The sequence below is a fragment of the Geotrypetes seraphini genome, chromosome 1, assembly GCF_902459505.1.
Source record: "Geotrypetes seraphini chromosome 1, aGeoSer1.1, whole genome shotgun sequence".
Classification (NCBI taxonomy): Eukaryota; Metazoa; Chordata; class Amphibia; order Gymnophiona; family Dermophiidae; genus Geotrypetes; species Geotrypetes seraphini.
This window is the reverse complement of record NC_047084.1, coordinates 462,312,173-462,326,333: the sequence shown is the minus strand read 5'-3', so window position 1 is coordinate 462,326,333 and position 14,161 is coordinate 462,312,173. Positions and strand designations below refer to the sequence as shown.

Genomic DNA, 14,161 nt, shown 5'->3' with positions numbered 1-14,161 from the left:
CAAGATGCTAAGGAATGAGGAAAAAGAGTGCGGCAGATTGTCAAAGGACTAGAATGCTCAGTCCTATTATGCCTCTCAACAAAACAAATTAGCTCACCTGTTTTGAGTCCACTTCAATATCTGCCACATAGTTCTCAAAAACTGTGGGGACATAGACCTCTGGGAACTGATCTTTGCTGAAGACTATGAGCAAGCAAGTCTTCCCACAGGCACCATCACCAACAATCACCAGCTTTTTACGAATTGCAGCCATACCTGAAAGCAAAGAAAAGCACAACTGAGAGATATAAAGGATAGTTGCCTTTTGATTAAGTTGCTCTTCCCTTTTAGTCATTACTACAATTCATATACTGTTCTAAACCTTGTTTTCTAAGTTAGATTATGAACATTTCCAAGAGAGGTTTTCAGTGTTCTCTCTCTGTAGGTTACTAGAAGTACCTTACGAGTAGGATCCTTACGAGGGTCGAGTTAAGGAACTAGGTCATTAGTACTCAGACTTAATGGGGTGGGTCAGTAGAGTGGGCAGACTTGATGGGCTATAGCCCTTTTCTGCCGTCATCTTTCTATGTTTCTACCATCCCATATCCAACAGTATTGTATGAAAGAGAAGAGTCTCCTCATTCAGCAATACATATGAAAGGAAACCCTGAAGCTCAATGAATCAAGCTTTGCAAGCAGGATATGAATAGTTTGTGCCCGTGTTAACTGTTCAAACTATGCTCAGTTGAGCACAGTGGCGGCTGTGGAGCATATATAAAAGGCAAAGAGACAGTGCTCTAAAAAACATGTTCCCGTTTACATGTCCTGTTCTTAGCCCCATTCCATACTGGAAGAAAATTACTGTGGACTCTGCTTCTTATTGACGGGTACCTGTTCTACTGTGTTCAAATAAAAGTGCAAAGCCCAAACTCTACCCCGTTCAACACCAGCTCAACCCATGCAAACATAAGTCAGTACAGAATTGTTAGGGGGAAGGGCAAGATTCTAAAAGGATAAGATGTTATAACATGAGGCTGGATGAGATCAGACAAAACACAAGAAATTTACATACAAGGAAAATGTTGGGGGGGGGGGGGGAGGGCGGAATCGACCAGACGCTGAGATCGGGCTCTCTCTGCTTTTGAAAATTTTAGCGTTAAAAAAATTCCCTACAAGAGGAAAGGGAGCATTAAGACGCCAGCGCTCCCAGTTCGTCAGTAGACAATCGAGCAGTTGTTGCCTGGTATCTGCATTAAACTAGGCAAAGTAACTCCAGTGGTGGGAGAGAGCAAAGGCGGCTTTACTCCACACGGGAATGAGATCTCACTTTTGCCTCCATTCACCGAACCACCTCCCTGTCGGGCTGACTCTACTGCTTTGGCAGTGGGAATGGAAAGTGTTGCCGAAGTTGCACACGGAGTTCCTATGGGGGAAGCGCCCAGAGCAGATGAGCTCCTGCTGACGGCGACCAACATTGGGAAGCTTATCCCCTCTGGTGAGTAGCCGCGAGACAAAACTCCTCCAAGGAAAAAACCTCTGGACCGAGTCCAAGAAGTAGCTATCGCTCTGGCAGAATGGTCATGAAGTTCTTTCGCCAACCGCTTCCCTGCCATCAAGCAAGCATAAAGAATGTCTTCCTGGAACCATCGAGCGATGGAGGCTTTGGACACCGCCATACGTTTGAGGCGTCCCTTGAAGAATACAAAAAGGTGATCTAAACCAGTGGTTCCCAACCCTGTCCTGGAGGAACACCAGGCCAATTGGGTTTTCAGGATAGCCCTAATGAATATGCATGAAGCAAATTTGCATGCCTATCACTTCCATCATATGCAAATCTCTCTCATGCATATTCATTAGGGCTAGCCTGAAAACCCGATTGGCCTGGTGTTTCTCCAGGACAGGGTTGGGAATCACTGATCTAAACAACTAAAAGTTGTTAGAAACCTAGCTCACGGAGAACGCTACGCACTTTCAAAAACATGCAGTGAATAAAAGCACATCTCCCCATTTCTGCTCCCAGGAAGAAGGAAGGAAAAGTGAGTGTCATAATAGAAAGGATGACACCTCCTTAGAAAGAAATTGTAGTACCGTCTGAACTGACACCCCAGATTTTGTAATTCAGAAATAGGAATCCCTGCCAAACAAGACCTGCAACTCGGAAAACCGCCGAGCTGAAGCCATGGCCACAAGAAACCCTTTGTTCAACGGCAAAGACCTATAGTCTCAAAAGACAATGATGAAATGAAGCCTTCGGTAAACTGCGAAGAAGTACCTTAAGACTGTACTCCGGACAGGGCTTTCTAAGAGGTGTACGAATATACCGTACTCCGTTTAGGAACTGAACAACATGAAGCTGAGAAGTAAGCGAAGAGCAATATACCTAGCCCTTGTAACAAGCTAAGAATAGAACTTGAAGCTGAAGGGAATTGAACTGTTCCCTTGGCAATACACTCGTGCCCTTGGCAATACACTCGTGCCAAAAAGCACAGTTACTTACCGTAACAGGTGTTATCCAGGGACAGCAGGCAGATATTCTTAACACATGGGTGACGTCACCGACGGAGCCCTCGGTACGGACCTTTTTAACTAGAAGTTTCTAGTTGGCCGCACCGCGCGTGCGCGAGTGCCTTCCCGCCCGACGGAGGAGTGCGTGGTCCCCAGTTAGGATAAGCCAGCTAAGAAGCCAACCCGGGGAGGTGGGTGGGACGTAAGAATATCTGCCTGCTGTCCCTGGATAACACCTGTTACGGTAAGTAACTGTGCTTTATCCCAGGACAAGCAGGCAGCATATTCTTAACACATGGGTGACCTCCAAGCTAACAAAGAGGGAGGGGGGATGGTTGGCCATCATGAAAATAAATTTTGTAACACCGATTGGCCGAAGTGACCATCCCGTCTGGAAAAGGCATCCAGACAGTAGTGAGTAGTGAACGTGTGAACTGAGGACCAAGTGGCAGCCTTGCAGATTTCCTCGATGGGCGTGGAACGGAGGAAAGCTACAGAAGCAGCCATAGCTCGGACTCTGTGGGCCGTGACAGTACCTTCCAGTGAGAGACCGGCCCGAGCATAGCAGAATGCAATACAGGCAGCAAGCCAATTCGAAAGTGTCCGTTTGGAGACAGGGCGACCCAAACGGTTGGGATCGAAAGACAAAAACAGCTGAGGGGATGCACGGTGAGCTCTGGTACGATCAAGGTAGTAAGCAAGGGCACGCTTACAGTCCAGCGTGTGCAGCGCCTGTTCCCCAGGGTGCGAGTGAGGCTTAGGGAAGAAGACGGGCAGCACAATGGACTGGTTGAGGTGAAAAGCCGAGACCACCTTGGGAAGGAATTTAGGGTGGGTACGCAGAACAACCTTGTCATGGTGAAAAACAGTGAACGGTGGGTCAGCAACCAGTGCATGCAGTTCGCTAACTCTCCTGGCAGAGGTGATGGCAATTAGGAAAAGTACCTTCCAGGTAAGAAGCCTGAGCGAAGTTGTGGCAAGAGGCTCAAACGGAGGCTTCATGAGTGCTGAGAGAATTACATTCAGGTCCCAGACGACAGGAGGAGGCTTGAGAGGCGGCTTGATATTGAAGAGCCCTCTCATAAATCTGGAAACCAGAGGATGAGCCGTGAGGGGTTTTCCGAGGATAGGCTCATGAAACGCAGTGATGGCACTGAGGTGGACTCTGATGGAGGTAGTTTTGAGGCCAGCGTTGGACAGCGAGAGCAAATATTCCAATACAGTTTCCACCGCTAAGGAGGTGGGTTCCTGATGATGCCGGAGACACCACGAGGAGAATCTGGTCCATTTCTGATGGTAACATTGGAGGGTGGCCGGTTTCCTGGAGGCGTCCAAGACGAGGCGGACCGGCTGAGATAGATTCTCCGGGGAGGTCAGCCCGAGAGAAACCAAGCTGTCAGGTGGAGCGAAGACAGATTGGGATGCAGTAGAGACTGATGCTGCTGTGTAAGCAGAGTAGGAAACACAGGAAGAGGAATGGGCTCCCTGGAGCTGAGTTGGAGCAGGAGGGAGAACCAGTGTTGCCGAGGCCACCGAGGGGCGATGAGAATCATGGTGGCGTTGTCCCTGGGGAGCTTGGACAAGGTCCGCAACATCAGAGGAAGTGGAGGGAAGGCATACAGGAACCGGTCCCTCCAATCGAGCAGGAATGCATCCGGGGACAGACGGTGAGGAGAGAAGAGTCTGGAACAGAAGAGGGGCAGTTGATGATTGTGAGGTGCTGCAAAGAGGTCCACCTGCGGCGTGCCCCATCGAGCAAAGATGGAGAGCAGAGTCAGAGGGTCTAACGTCCACTCGTGAGGTTGAAGGATGCGGCTGAGATTGTCGGCCAGGGAGTTCTGTTCGCCCTGGATATATACCGCCCTGAGAAAGAGATTGCGGTCTGTGGCCCAGGTCCAGATGCGCAGAGCCTCCAAACAAAGGGGGCGAGATCCGGTGCCGCCTTGTTTGTTTATGTAGTACATGGCGACTTGATTGTCTGTGCACAGGAGGAGGACTTGAGGACAGAGGAGATGTTGGAAAGCCTTGAGGGCGTAGAACATGGCTCTGAGTTCCAGGAAATTTATGTGATGACGACGCTCCTATGGGGTCCAAAGTCCCTGGGTGCGTAGATCTCCCAGGTGAGCTCCCCACGCATAGGGGGATGCATCCGTGGTGATGATCATAGAGTGAGGGGGTAGATGAAAAAGAAGACCCCTGGAAAGATTTGAGGAGTTCAACCACCATTGGAGAGATTGCTGAAGAGATGATGTCACAGAGATGGGATGAGAAAGAAGATCCGTAGTCTGTGACCATTGGTTGGCGAGGGTCCACTGAGGTGTGCGAAGGTGGAGACGTGCCAGAGGAAGGACATGCACCGTCGAGGCCATGTGACCCAGGAGGACCATCATCTGACGGGCAGGAATGGAGGGATGCAGAAGCACCTGACGACAGAGATGGAGCAGGGTCCGCTGACGATCGGAGGGAAGAAAAGCCCTCATTAGTGTGGTGTCCAGAACTGCTCCAATGAACTGAAGTCGCTGGGTGGGAAGCAGATGCGACTTGGGGTAATTGATCTCGAACCCCAGGAGGTGGAGGAGAGAGATGGTGTGATGAGTAGCCTGTAGCACAAGTTGAGACGTAGGTGCTTTCACCAACCAATCGTCCAAATAGGGGAACACCTGGAGGTTGTGAGACCTGAGAAAGGCCGCCACTACTATAAGGCACTTGGTGAAGACCCTGGGTGAGGAAGCGAGGCCGAACGGTAGCACCTTGTACTGATAGTGGTGGTGCAGCACCTGGAACCGCAGGTAGCGGCAGAATTCTGATTGATGGAGATGTGAGTGTAGGCCTCTTTGAGGTCCAGGGAACATAGCCAGTCGTGTTGAGCAAGAAGAGGGTAGAGCGTGGCAAGGGAGAGCATTCTGAACTTCTCCTTGACCAGACACTTGTTGAGGTCCCTGAGATCGAGAATGGGACGGAGGTCTCCCGTCTTTTTGGGTACCAGGAAGTAGCGGGAGTAGAATCCCTGACCCCTTTGATCTGGAGGTACTTCTTCGATGGCATTGAGAAGGAGGAGGGATTGAACCTCCCTCAGGAGGAGGGGTTTTGAGATGAGTGTGAAGCAGACTCTACGGGAAGATTGTCCGGTGGAAGAGTCTGGAAGTTGAGAGAGTAGCCGTGGCGGATGATGTTGAGGACCCATTGGTCCGATGTGATGGCCTCCCAACGGCTGGAGAATATGGTGAGACGACCTCCGATTGGTTGTGGAAGAGGTAGCGAAGGTGGATGACTGGCTATGCCCTGGAGAGAAGAGTCAAAAGGGCTGGGATTGCTTAGCAGGCTGAAGAGGCTTGGAGGGTTGAGTGGCCTGAGAACGAGCCTGGGCATGGTGCTGCTGTTGACGGGGCCACCGAGGTTGTTGAGGAGGCGGATTGAGTGGCCTGGCTGAGAACCTGCGCTGATAAGATGACTGAGGTCGATAAGGTCGGGCAGGCGGAGCCTTCTTTTTTGGTTTGATCAGGGTGTCCCACCTTGTTTCATGGGCGGAGAGTTTCTGGGTGGTGGAATCCAGTGACTCTCCAAAAAGTTCATCCCCGAGACAGGGGGCTAGACGGTCCTGGTGGTTGATGTCCAGGTCGGAGACTCTCAGCCAGGCCAAGCGGCGCATGGCAACGGCCATGGCAGAGGCACGGGAGGTGAGCTCGAATGAGTCGTATATCGAGCGGACCATAAACTTGCGTAGCTGGAGAAGGCCAGAGATGTGCTGTTGGAACAGTGGGACCTTGCGCTCCGGCAGGTACTTTTGAAGGGCAGACAGCTGTTGGACTAAATGTTTCATATAGAACGAAAAATGAAACGAATAGTTGTTCGCCCTGTTGGCCAGCATGGCATTCTGGTAGAGCCTCTTGCCAAACTTGTCCATGGTCTTACCCTCTCTGCCAGGAGGGGTAGAGGCATAGACACTGGAGCCCTGAGTCTTTTTCAAGGTGGATTCAACAAGAAGGGACTCATGGGGCAATTGAGATTTGTCAAACCCTGGAATAGGGATGACTCGATAGAGGTTGTCCAGCTTACGTGGAGCCCCCGGTACCGTAAGGGGATTCTCTAAGTTTTTGTAAAAGGTCTCCCGTAGGATGTCATGCACGGGGAGCTTGAGGAACTCTTTAGGAGGCTGTTCGAAATCTAAAGCCTCCAGGAAGGCTTGAGACTTCTTTGAGTCAGATTCTAAAGGAAGGGACAGGGCTGCAGACATTTCCCTCAGAAATTTAGAAAACGAGGACTGCTCCGGTTTGGAGGTGGCATCGGGTGCCGACGGGTACTCCTCAGATGAGGAGGGATCCTCCTCGGTACCGAGAGGGGTTTCCTCCCATAAGTCAGGGTCCCGGACCTCTGGTGCATGTCGAGACACCGGGGTGGAAGGTGAGGTATGGCGGGTCTTGGATAAAGATTTCCCAGAACGCACCGAAACGGTACCAGGAGAGGAAGACCGGCGTCGATCCCGGTCCCAGGAAGAATGACGCACTGCTTGGTGCCGAGGAGGATCCGATGTGGTATGGGAGTGCACCACTGGATGGGCATGAAGCTGCTCAGCCGAAAGAATCGGCATGGAAGTATTGATGGGTACCGCAGGGGTGGATACCGGGGGCTCGGTACGGGGCTCGGGCCGGTCTGGTACCGGAAGGAGCGGTGCCAGGATAGTGGGCAACAGGTGTTTGAGCTGCTGCTGCAATTGTTCCTGGAGTTGAGCCTTTAAGATGGCCGAGATACAGTCATCTAGGGGTGGCATCGGAACCGCTTTCTTTTTCTTCGGTTCCTTAGATGCCGCTCCACGCCCCGGCGATGAGGAGGCCGATGACGAGGCACTCACCGAGATCGGGGCGGAGCGCTTGCGGGACCGGTGCGATGCCGGCAAGGTTGGCGTCGCCACCGTAGTTGGAGGGCGCTCAAGGGAAGAGGAAGGCTTCTTAGCCGGCTTACCTGGCGCCAGAGACGCCGATGTGGGGTCGGGCGGTGTCGAGGTAGACGGGGCCGATTTCTGAGGTACCGATGTCAATGTCGAGGAGTCCATCGCCGACCCGGTGCCGAAGAGGAGAGTTTGTTGAATTCTTCGGTTTTTAAGGGTTCTCTTTTGAAGAGTGGCACAGCGGGTGCAGGAGTCCGCCCGATGCTCCGGACCCAAACACTGCAAACACCAATTGTGTGGGTCAGTGAGGGAGATCGGGCGTGCACACCGCTGGCACTTTTTAAAACCGACCTGCGGGGGCATGAAGGGGAAAACGGCCTCCGCAAAATCGAACCCCGAGGCCTGTATAATGGCAACAGGCCCCGCCGGGGCAAAACGAAAAAAGGGGAAAAAAAGCAAAGTTTTTTTTTTTTTTTTTTACAAAGCAAAGAAAAAAGAAACCCGAAGGCAAAGGAAGATAAAAATTGGAAAAAAGCGCGAGCGGGAAGGCAAAAAGTGGTTTCAACGGCCGTTGAAAAAACACACGCGTCTTCTTCGCTCCGCGGAAACGAAGAAACTGGGGACCACGCACTCCTCCGTCGGGCGGGAAGGCACTCGCGCACGCGCGGTGCGGCCAACTAGAAACTTCTAGTTAAAAAGGTCCGTACCGAGGGCTCCGTCGGTGACGTCACCCATGTGTTAAGAATATGCTGCCTGCTTGTCCTGGGATAAAAAGAACTCTGGAAGGGTGCAAATGTTGAGAAGTACCCAAGAAAGGAAAAACCTCCAAAAGGAAGCAGAAGCCACAGGTGAAGACATCTGAATCGCCTGGATAAGAGAAGAAACAACCTGCTAAGCTTAACCCTTACACGTCAGCCATGACTTTTCAAAAGCTAGGTCGTAATACCAAAGTAGTATGAATATCCATGTTGATCGGACCCTAGGTGAGCAAATCCAGAGATACCAGGAAACTCAACAGTCCAGCTGTCGAAAGACTCATCAGATCCGCATAGCAAGGATGGCGTAGCCAATCCAGAGATTCTACAAATACTGTGCCCTGAAAGCAAGCTTGACATGGCAAATCCAAGCCATCATCAGCCAGGGGAAAAACACTGAAAAAAAGAGAAACCGGAGGCAAGAAAGAAGCCACGTTGCTACCCCCTCTGACTCCCACTCCCTGTGCCCGAAGAAGCTAAGAAGCTTAGAATATTGAGATTAGGCCATGAGGTCTAATTCCAGGAGATCTCACTTCCATAAAAAGAGCTGGAACACCTGAGCCAAAATTCTCAATATCCAGGATGTAGAAGATTTCACTATTACTAACATTTATACTTTCTAGAGCGTACACAGCGCAGTACACTGTAACATACAATAAATGGGCCATGCTCAGATTTTGCGGAAAGTCTATTCAAACTTTTCCTGACCCATAAAATTATCTGCTAACAGAAGAGGAAGATGGGGGTCCACCCATTGAAGTAGAACCACAACTTTACCCGCCAAATGAGTACATCATCTACTGCCCAGGCTGTAGAGAAATACCCCATCATAATACTGACTGAAAAGACCTTCAGCGACATTTAGGAAGAATGGTCTGAAGATCCAGAAATGGTAGCCTGACCATGCTCCAGAGTAGAAGAATGAACAAGTACTGAGCCGCCTCTTAAGACCAGACTCCTGGAGCTGAGGATGGAAGGCAATGAGCCCCCCAACCCGACAGCACGGGATGTTTGGTGACCATGAGCTAGTCCAGCAAAGACTGAGGAATGCCTTTGAAAAGAGAAATCTCGCTGAGCCACCAAATCATACAGAGCGATGCTTGAGGAGCCCACCAAATAATTGGAGCCCTGAGATACCGGGAACCAATGGAACAAAAGCAACTGCTGAAGCGTTATAATGGGAAAGCAAGCCGAAGTTCCCAGTGGAGTCAGCAACATGGATCCTAGAACCTGTACAGAATCCCATACTCTTGGTCATGGTGACCGAAGAAGAATACAAACCTGAGACTATGACCCATCGCCCTAGTCTCTGGGAAGAAACACATTTCTCTCCTATATGAATAAAAACATCTCCCCAATATACCTATAAATAGTACAGGAGAAAAGAGCGCTGTGCAAATTCAATGATTCACATCTAAAGAACTAAGGAAAAGAAACCACCCTTTTCGTGTCAGTCAAATAGCCCGACTGGAAGACGTCCGAATCAAGCAGTCAGTCAAGACGAAAGTAGGTGAATCGCCTGGTAGCGCCAAAACAGTACCACTGCCCACATTTTTTTAATGTTCATGAAGCCTTGGGTAGACGAAATGGCATGTGCCAAAACCGAAAGCGCTGCTCCAAGAGAGGCAAGCAAACCTAGTGCCGATTCAGAGTCTATAGTGAAAATGTAAGTATTCTCCCAGTTTTACTGCAGAAGTGTATAACCCTGAGAAACTAATTCAGCAGAATGGAATCCAGTCTGCCCAATGCCCCCATCTTGGGCACCATGCAGTAAGTGGAACCCAACGTTCCTTAGTTCCTGAAGAACTACAAGAACTGCCCCGAGGACCAGTAACACTTAGGGAAACACAAAACATAGAAACTCCAAGAACGAACCGGAAACCTGAGGAAGATGCAAAGTTGCAAGCATCCTGAAAAATGTTCACAGCCCCCTGACCTGACATTATAGCGTCTTCCCCCTCGTGAGAAAGCCTGACGAGTCATTGGAAGAAGTCAAGATCCCCTCAGAATGAAGTGCAGAAGGTCAGGGAACGGCAGGATGAGAACTGTAGGATCTGTAAGAAGAAAGAAGCTCTCCTAGGAAAAATCAAGTTTTGCAATGTAAAGAGGAGTATACTGGAGTATACAGTATACTGGAGTATACATGAAAACAGTACTAACTCCATGCAACATGAGCGAAATACGTATGTCCTTTAAAGTGAATACGTACTAGACACAATCAAGATGCTGCATCTACCGCCCCGTGGAAAACAGCAGCATCCTAACAGGTATCAGACAAAGCACACATTGCTAATGAGAGCTTCAGGGATGAGGCTAACAGCCACATAGTGTGCGCTCCTCTGCGGATTTGATAGAATAGGTAACTGGCTCCTGGTTAGAAGGAGCTGCATAGCCCTTCCTGTCTGGTCGGGGGGGGGGGAGGGGGGGTCCGTCTAGCATGTGCCATGAGAAGATGACGACAGGAGAAACCAGCGTGATAAGCATAGAAATCTGAAGTCCAGGCCCCCTCAGAAATAGAGGAAGAGAGTCCAGGCCGCAGGAAGATGCTAAGCGTCATTACGCCCATAGAGACAGCCCGAACTTGGAAAATGTTTGTACTACCTTTAGGCATAAATATCCTTTGCCACTTCCAGACACATGCAGCGCAGCACAGAGGATAGTTACCAACAGACAAAGGGTCAATCTGCAGGGACCTCAAGAGAGACAATGAGATACCTGTGTGAAATACAGGGCACTATCTTACTGCTGATCTCACTGTGCCGTGATTTGCCGTATGTCGACCCAGTCTGGAGACAAACCGAGACTGGGTGACCTAGAACAGGTCAGAGTCTCTCTGGTAATCCCCTTGAGTGTTAACCCCAGAGTCCGATTAAACTAGCAGCTTCATTCAAGTGAATACAGCAGGAACACAGACATAGACATATAAATCTGCCCAAGCTTGTCCCAAAGCTGGCGAAACACGAACTTGTCTGAACTGGAAAGGAGAGAAGCCGTAGCATACCCTGACCAAAGTCAGCTGGAAATAAACTACCGGAACTCTGCAGCTCTCCCGCCATCGCCAGAGACTCAAGTGCGTGCCTGATTCTCGCCAACACGTGGCCGCTGCATCAACGTTTCTAGAAACAGTCGGATTCAAGCCCCACAAAATTTACCCTGCTCCGGCCTGCATAAAAAGAAAATCAGACCCGGGGAATAACTAGAAGAACAGTGCGGTGCTTGCCACAGCACCGGAAAAAAACATGTCCCATCTCATGCGCGCTGCTATAAATCGGCACCTGCACAATTGGCTGCACATGGCCGCGACAAACACAGACGAAAGAGAGCCTCGGAATAAACAGGACTAGTACTGCTGCACTGAAACCAAACGAGGAGAACAAGTACGAGCATGAAATCACACTGCTACTGCCGCGCTGTAACCAACAAGGAAACCAAGCGTGTGCATGCAAAGGGCGGGAAAGTCCCAGCTCCCTCAACAGATTTCTAGTCATAAAAAAAAACAAAACAAAAAAAAACAAAACTTAGCCTCAATAACATATCCATTCCTTAAACATACGTTGACCGAACCCACAGTACTAAGACTCCCAAACAGAACCTGAAGTTCAAACAGTAAAAAAACACATACATACTCATAAGCTTGTTGCTAGGGCCGGTTGAAGTCAGTAAGAGCTGGTTATGCAGCACTAACAGGGCAGAATATAGCAACTGTGGTCTCCTTTTTTTTTTTTTTTTTTTTTTTTAACAGAGAAGGGAAAGAAGAAAAAAAAAAATTGAGACCCAGTCAGACCCTCTAGCAATGGAGGGAGGGTGAGGCAGGGACCTGGGGGGGCCCAGGTGTAACCCCTAAAGCCGGCACTGTTCAGCCGGACACCCCTGTCTCACTGAAGAGAAACCTCAACAGGAGAAATAAAATTGGCATCTCACTGAGATCAACAGGAGAAAATAATTTTCCAGTCACAGCCAGAATTCAGGAGCTAGTTGAATAGCGACCATCACCTGCTGGGAGATAAAGCATACTGAAGATACAGGAGGAGTGCCAGGCAATAGGACCACCTGTTAATCAGTTTCTCTATCTCCGCCTGCTGGTAGATGTGTGCTATCCCATTGGTCTCTGGATTCATCTGCTGCTGTTGCTAAGGAAAAGGATACTCTTGACTTAATTTCCTCCCAAGAAAGATCACTCTCTCGTCATGGATCTTACCTCCCAGAACTCTGCTATCAACAATGTATGCAGGCAGAGAGTCCCTTGGTTGGACCATTACCTTGGTGAATTTACATTACCCATCTTCATGTCTTATATACCAGAAAAAGTTCAGCACAAAATAACTGCAACTTAAAGAAAATTAGTTCAAACCTATTTTAGACTCTAGCACTAAAGTGGTTACCTTGCTCTCCGAGAGAAGGCCCTGTAGATGGTAGCTGGATTAACTAGAGAACAACTGAGGTATTCTTGATTATATGATTTGAAAATCAATAAATATATTTAAACATAACTAGAGAACAACTTCTGAGAGCACAAATTTAACACTCGTTCTCTTATTACTAAATCTATTACTCATGTTAGAAATTCTCCCTGATTTACACCATCTCAGAGAACTCAAGCAAACATGTAGGAAACTCGAGCATAAATGGAAGAAATCTAATTTAGACTTAGATAAACTTAATTGTAGGCTCGCTATAAGAAAATATAATTCTGAGCTGAAAAAGGCAAGAAAAAACTACTATGCCGGTAAAATTGCCAATTCTAATCACCAAAATGGTACTCTATTTATACTCTGGTGTACATTAAAAAGTCATGACCATAAATCTCTTCAGGTTTCACCACCTTCTGCAGATCCTCTTGCTCTTTTTATTGAAGATAAAATCGTTACTATTTGGAATTCTCTCTCTGGTGGACTTTGGTCTTTTCTCAAATTTCAAGGGTAGTTTAATGCCGATGCTAGCAGATCGTTTCTGGCACTCATTTGACTTGGTATCCGAGTCCCGAGTCTTAAAACTATGCGCAAAATTGATGAGATGTAAATGCACCCTTGATCCTTTTTCCTCTTATCTTTTTGCTAATATTCCACCTCAAGCAATCAACTGGCTGACTACATTACTAAATTATGCTTTAGAAACAGATATTTTTTCCAATGACATGGGTATAAAAACCCTCTTGAAAAAAAACTAAACCTAGATCCAACTCACTTTCCACTATAGACCGATTGCAAATATACCTCTAACTAAACGTATGGAATCAATTATTGCCAGCCCACTCAAATTACTTGGAGAAGTCTTCCATTCTTTTACCTTTCCAGCATGGGTTCTGCCTGAATTTCAGCATAGTAACCCTTTTGGTCTCTCTCCTTTCTAAGATACAGCAGTTACAATCTTGAAGAAACATGCTATCTTACTTCAGTTTGATTTGTCTGCAGCTTTTGACGTAGTCAATTATAATATTCTGCATTATATGCTCTTACGACACTGGCCTTGATCAGACAGTCTTGGACTGGTTCGATAAATTTCTATCCTCCCGTTCTTACTCAGTTAATATGGAAGGATCTAATTCAAAATCTTGGAGAGCCCTTTGTGGTGTTTCCCAGGGCTCCCCATTGTCTCCAATCTTATTTAACATCTTCATGAGTACTCTGAAATACTATGACTTGAATATTCGGGAAACTATTAACGTACGCTGGTGATATCTTCATATTACTTGAGGTCAACACACATCTTGTTAATCTAACACCCAATATTATCCATTGCATTGCTAAGCTTCACTCCTGGGCAATGATGGTCCAGATGAAATTGAATGCTGCTACTTTTATGGATCAGTCCAAAGTTAGATTCTCTTCCCTCAGCTGTGACCTTAGACTCAGGAGAATCTCTGAAAATTGAGTTTTCCTCGCTAATATTGGGTATTATTATTGATTCATCTCTTACATTTAAGGATCTGCTAGATTCTCTTGTTAAAAGAAGAAATTAGGTTCTTACTTGCTAATTTACTTTCTTTTAGCCTCTCCAGACCGGCATAGGGTAATCTTACAAGCAGGTTATATCTCAT

General features: G+C 48.1%; 1 protein-coding gene across 5 annotated transcripts in view; it reads right to left on the bottom strand.

Moving 5' to 3' along the window:
- The window catches only part of LOC117349547 (rho-related GTP-binding protein RhoA-A), a 55,589-nt gene that overhangs the window by 27,737 nt on the left and 13,691 nt on the right, over nucleotides 1-14,161 (bottom strand). For all 5 annotated transcript variants that reach the window (XM_033923123.1, XM_033923104.1, XM_033923139.1 and 2 more), the window contains exon 2: nucleotides 98-255. In XM_033923123.1, coding sequence (XP_033779014.1) covers nucleotides 98-253 — 156 coding nt within the window. In that variant the 5' untranslated portion in view covers nucleotides 254-255. The remainder of the gene's footprint in view (nucleotides 1-97; nucleotides 256-14,161) is intronic.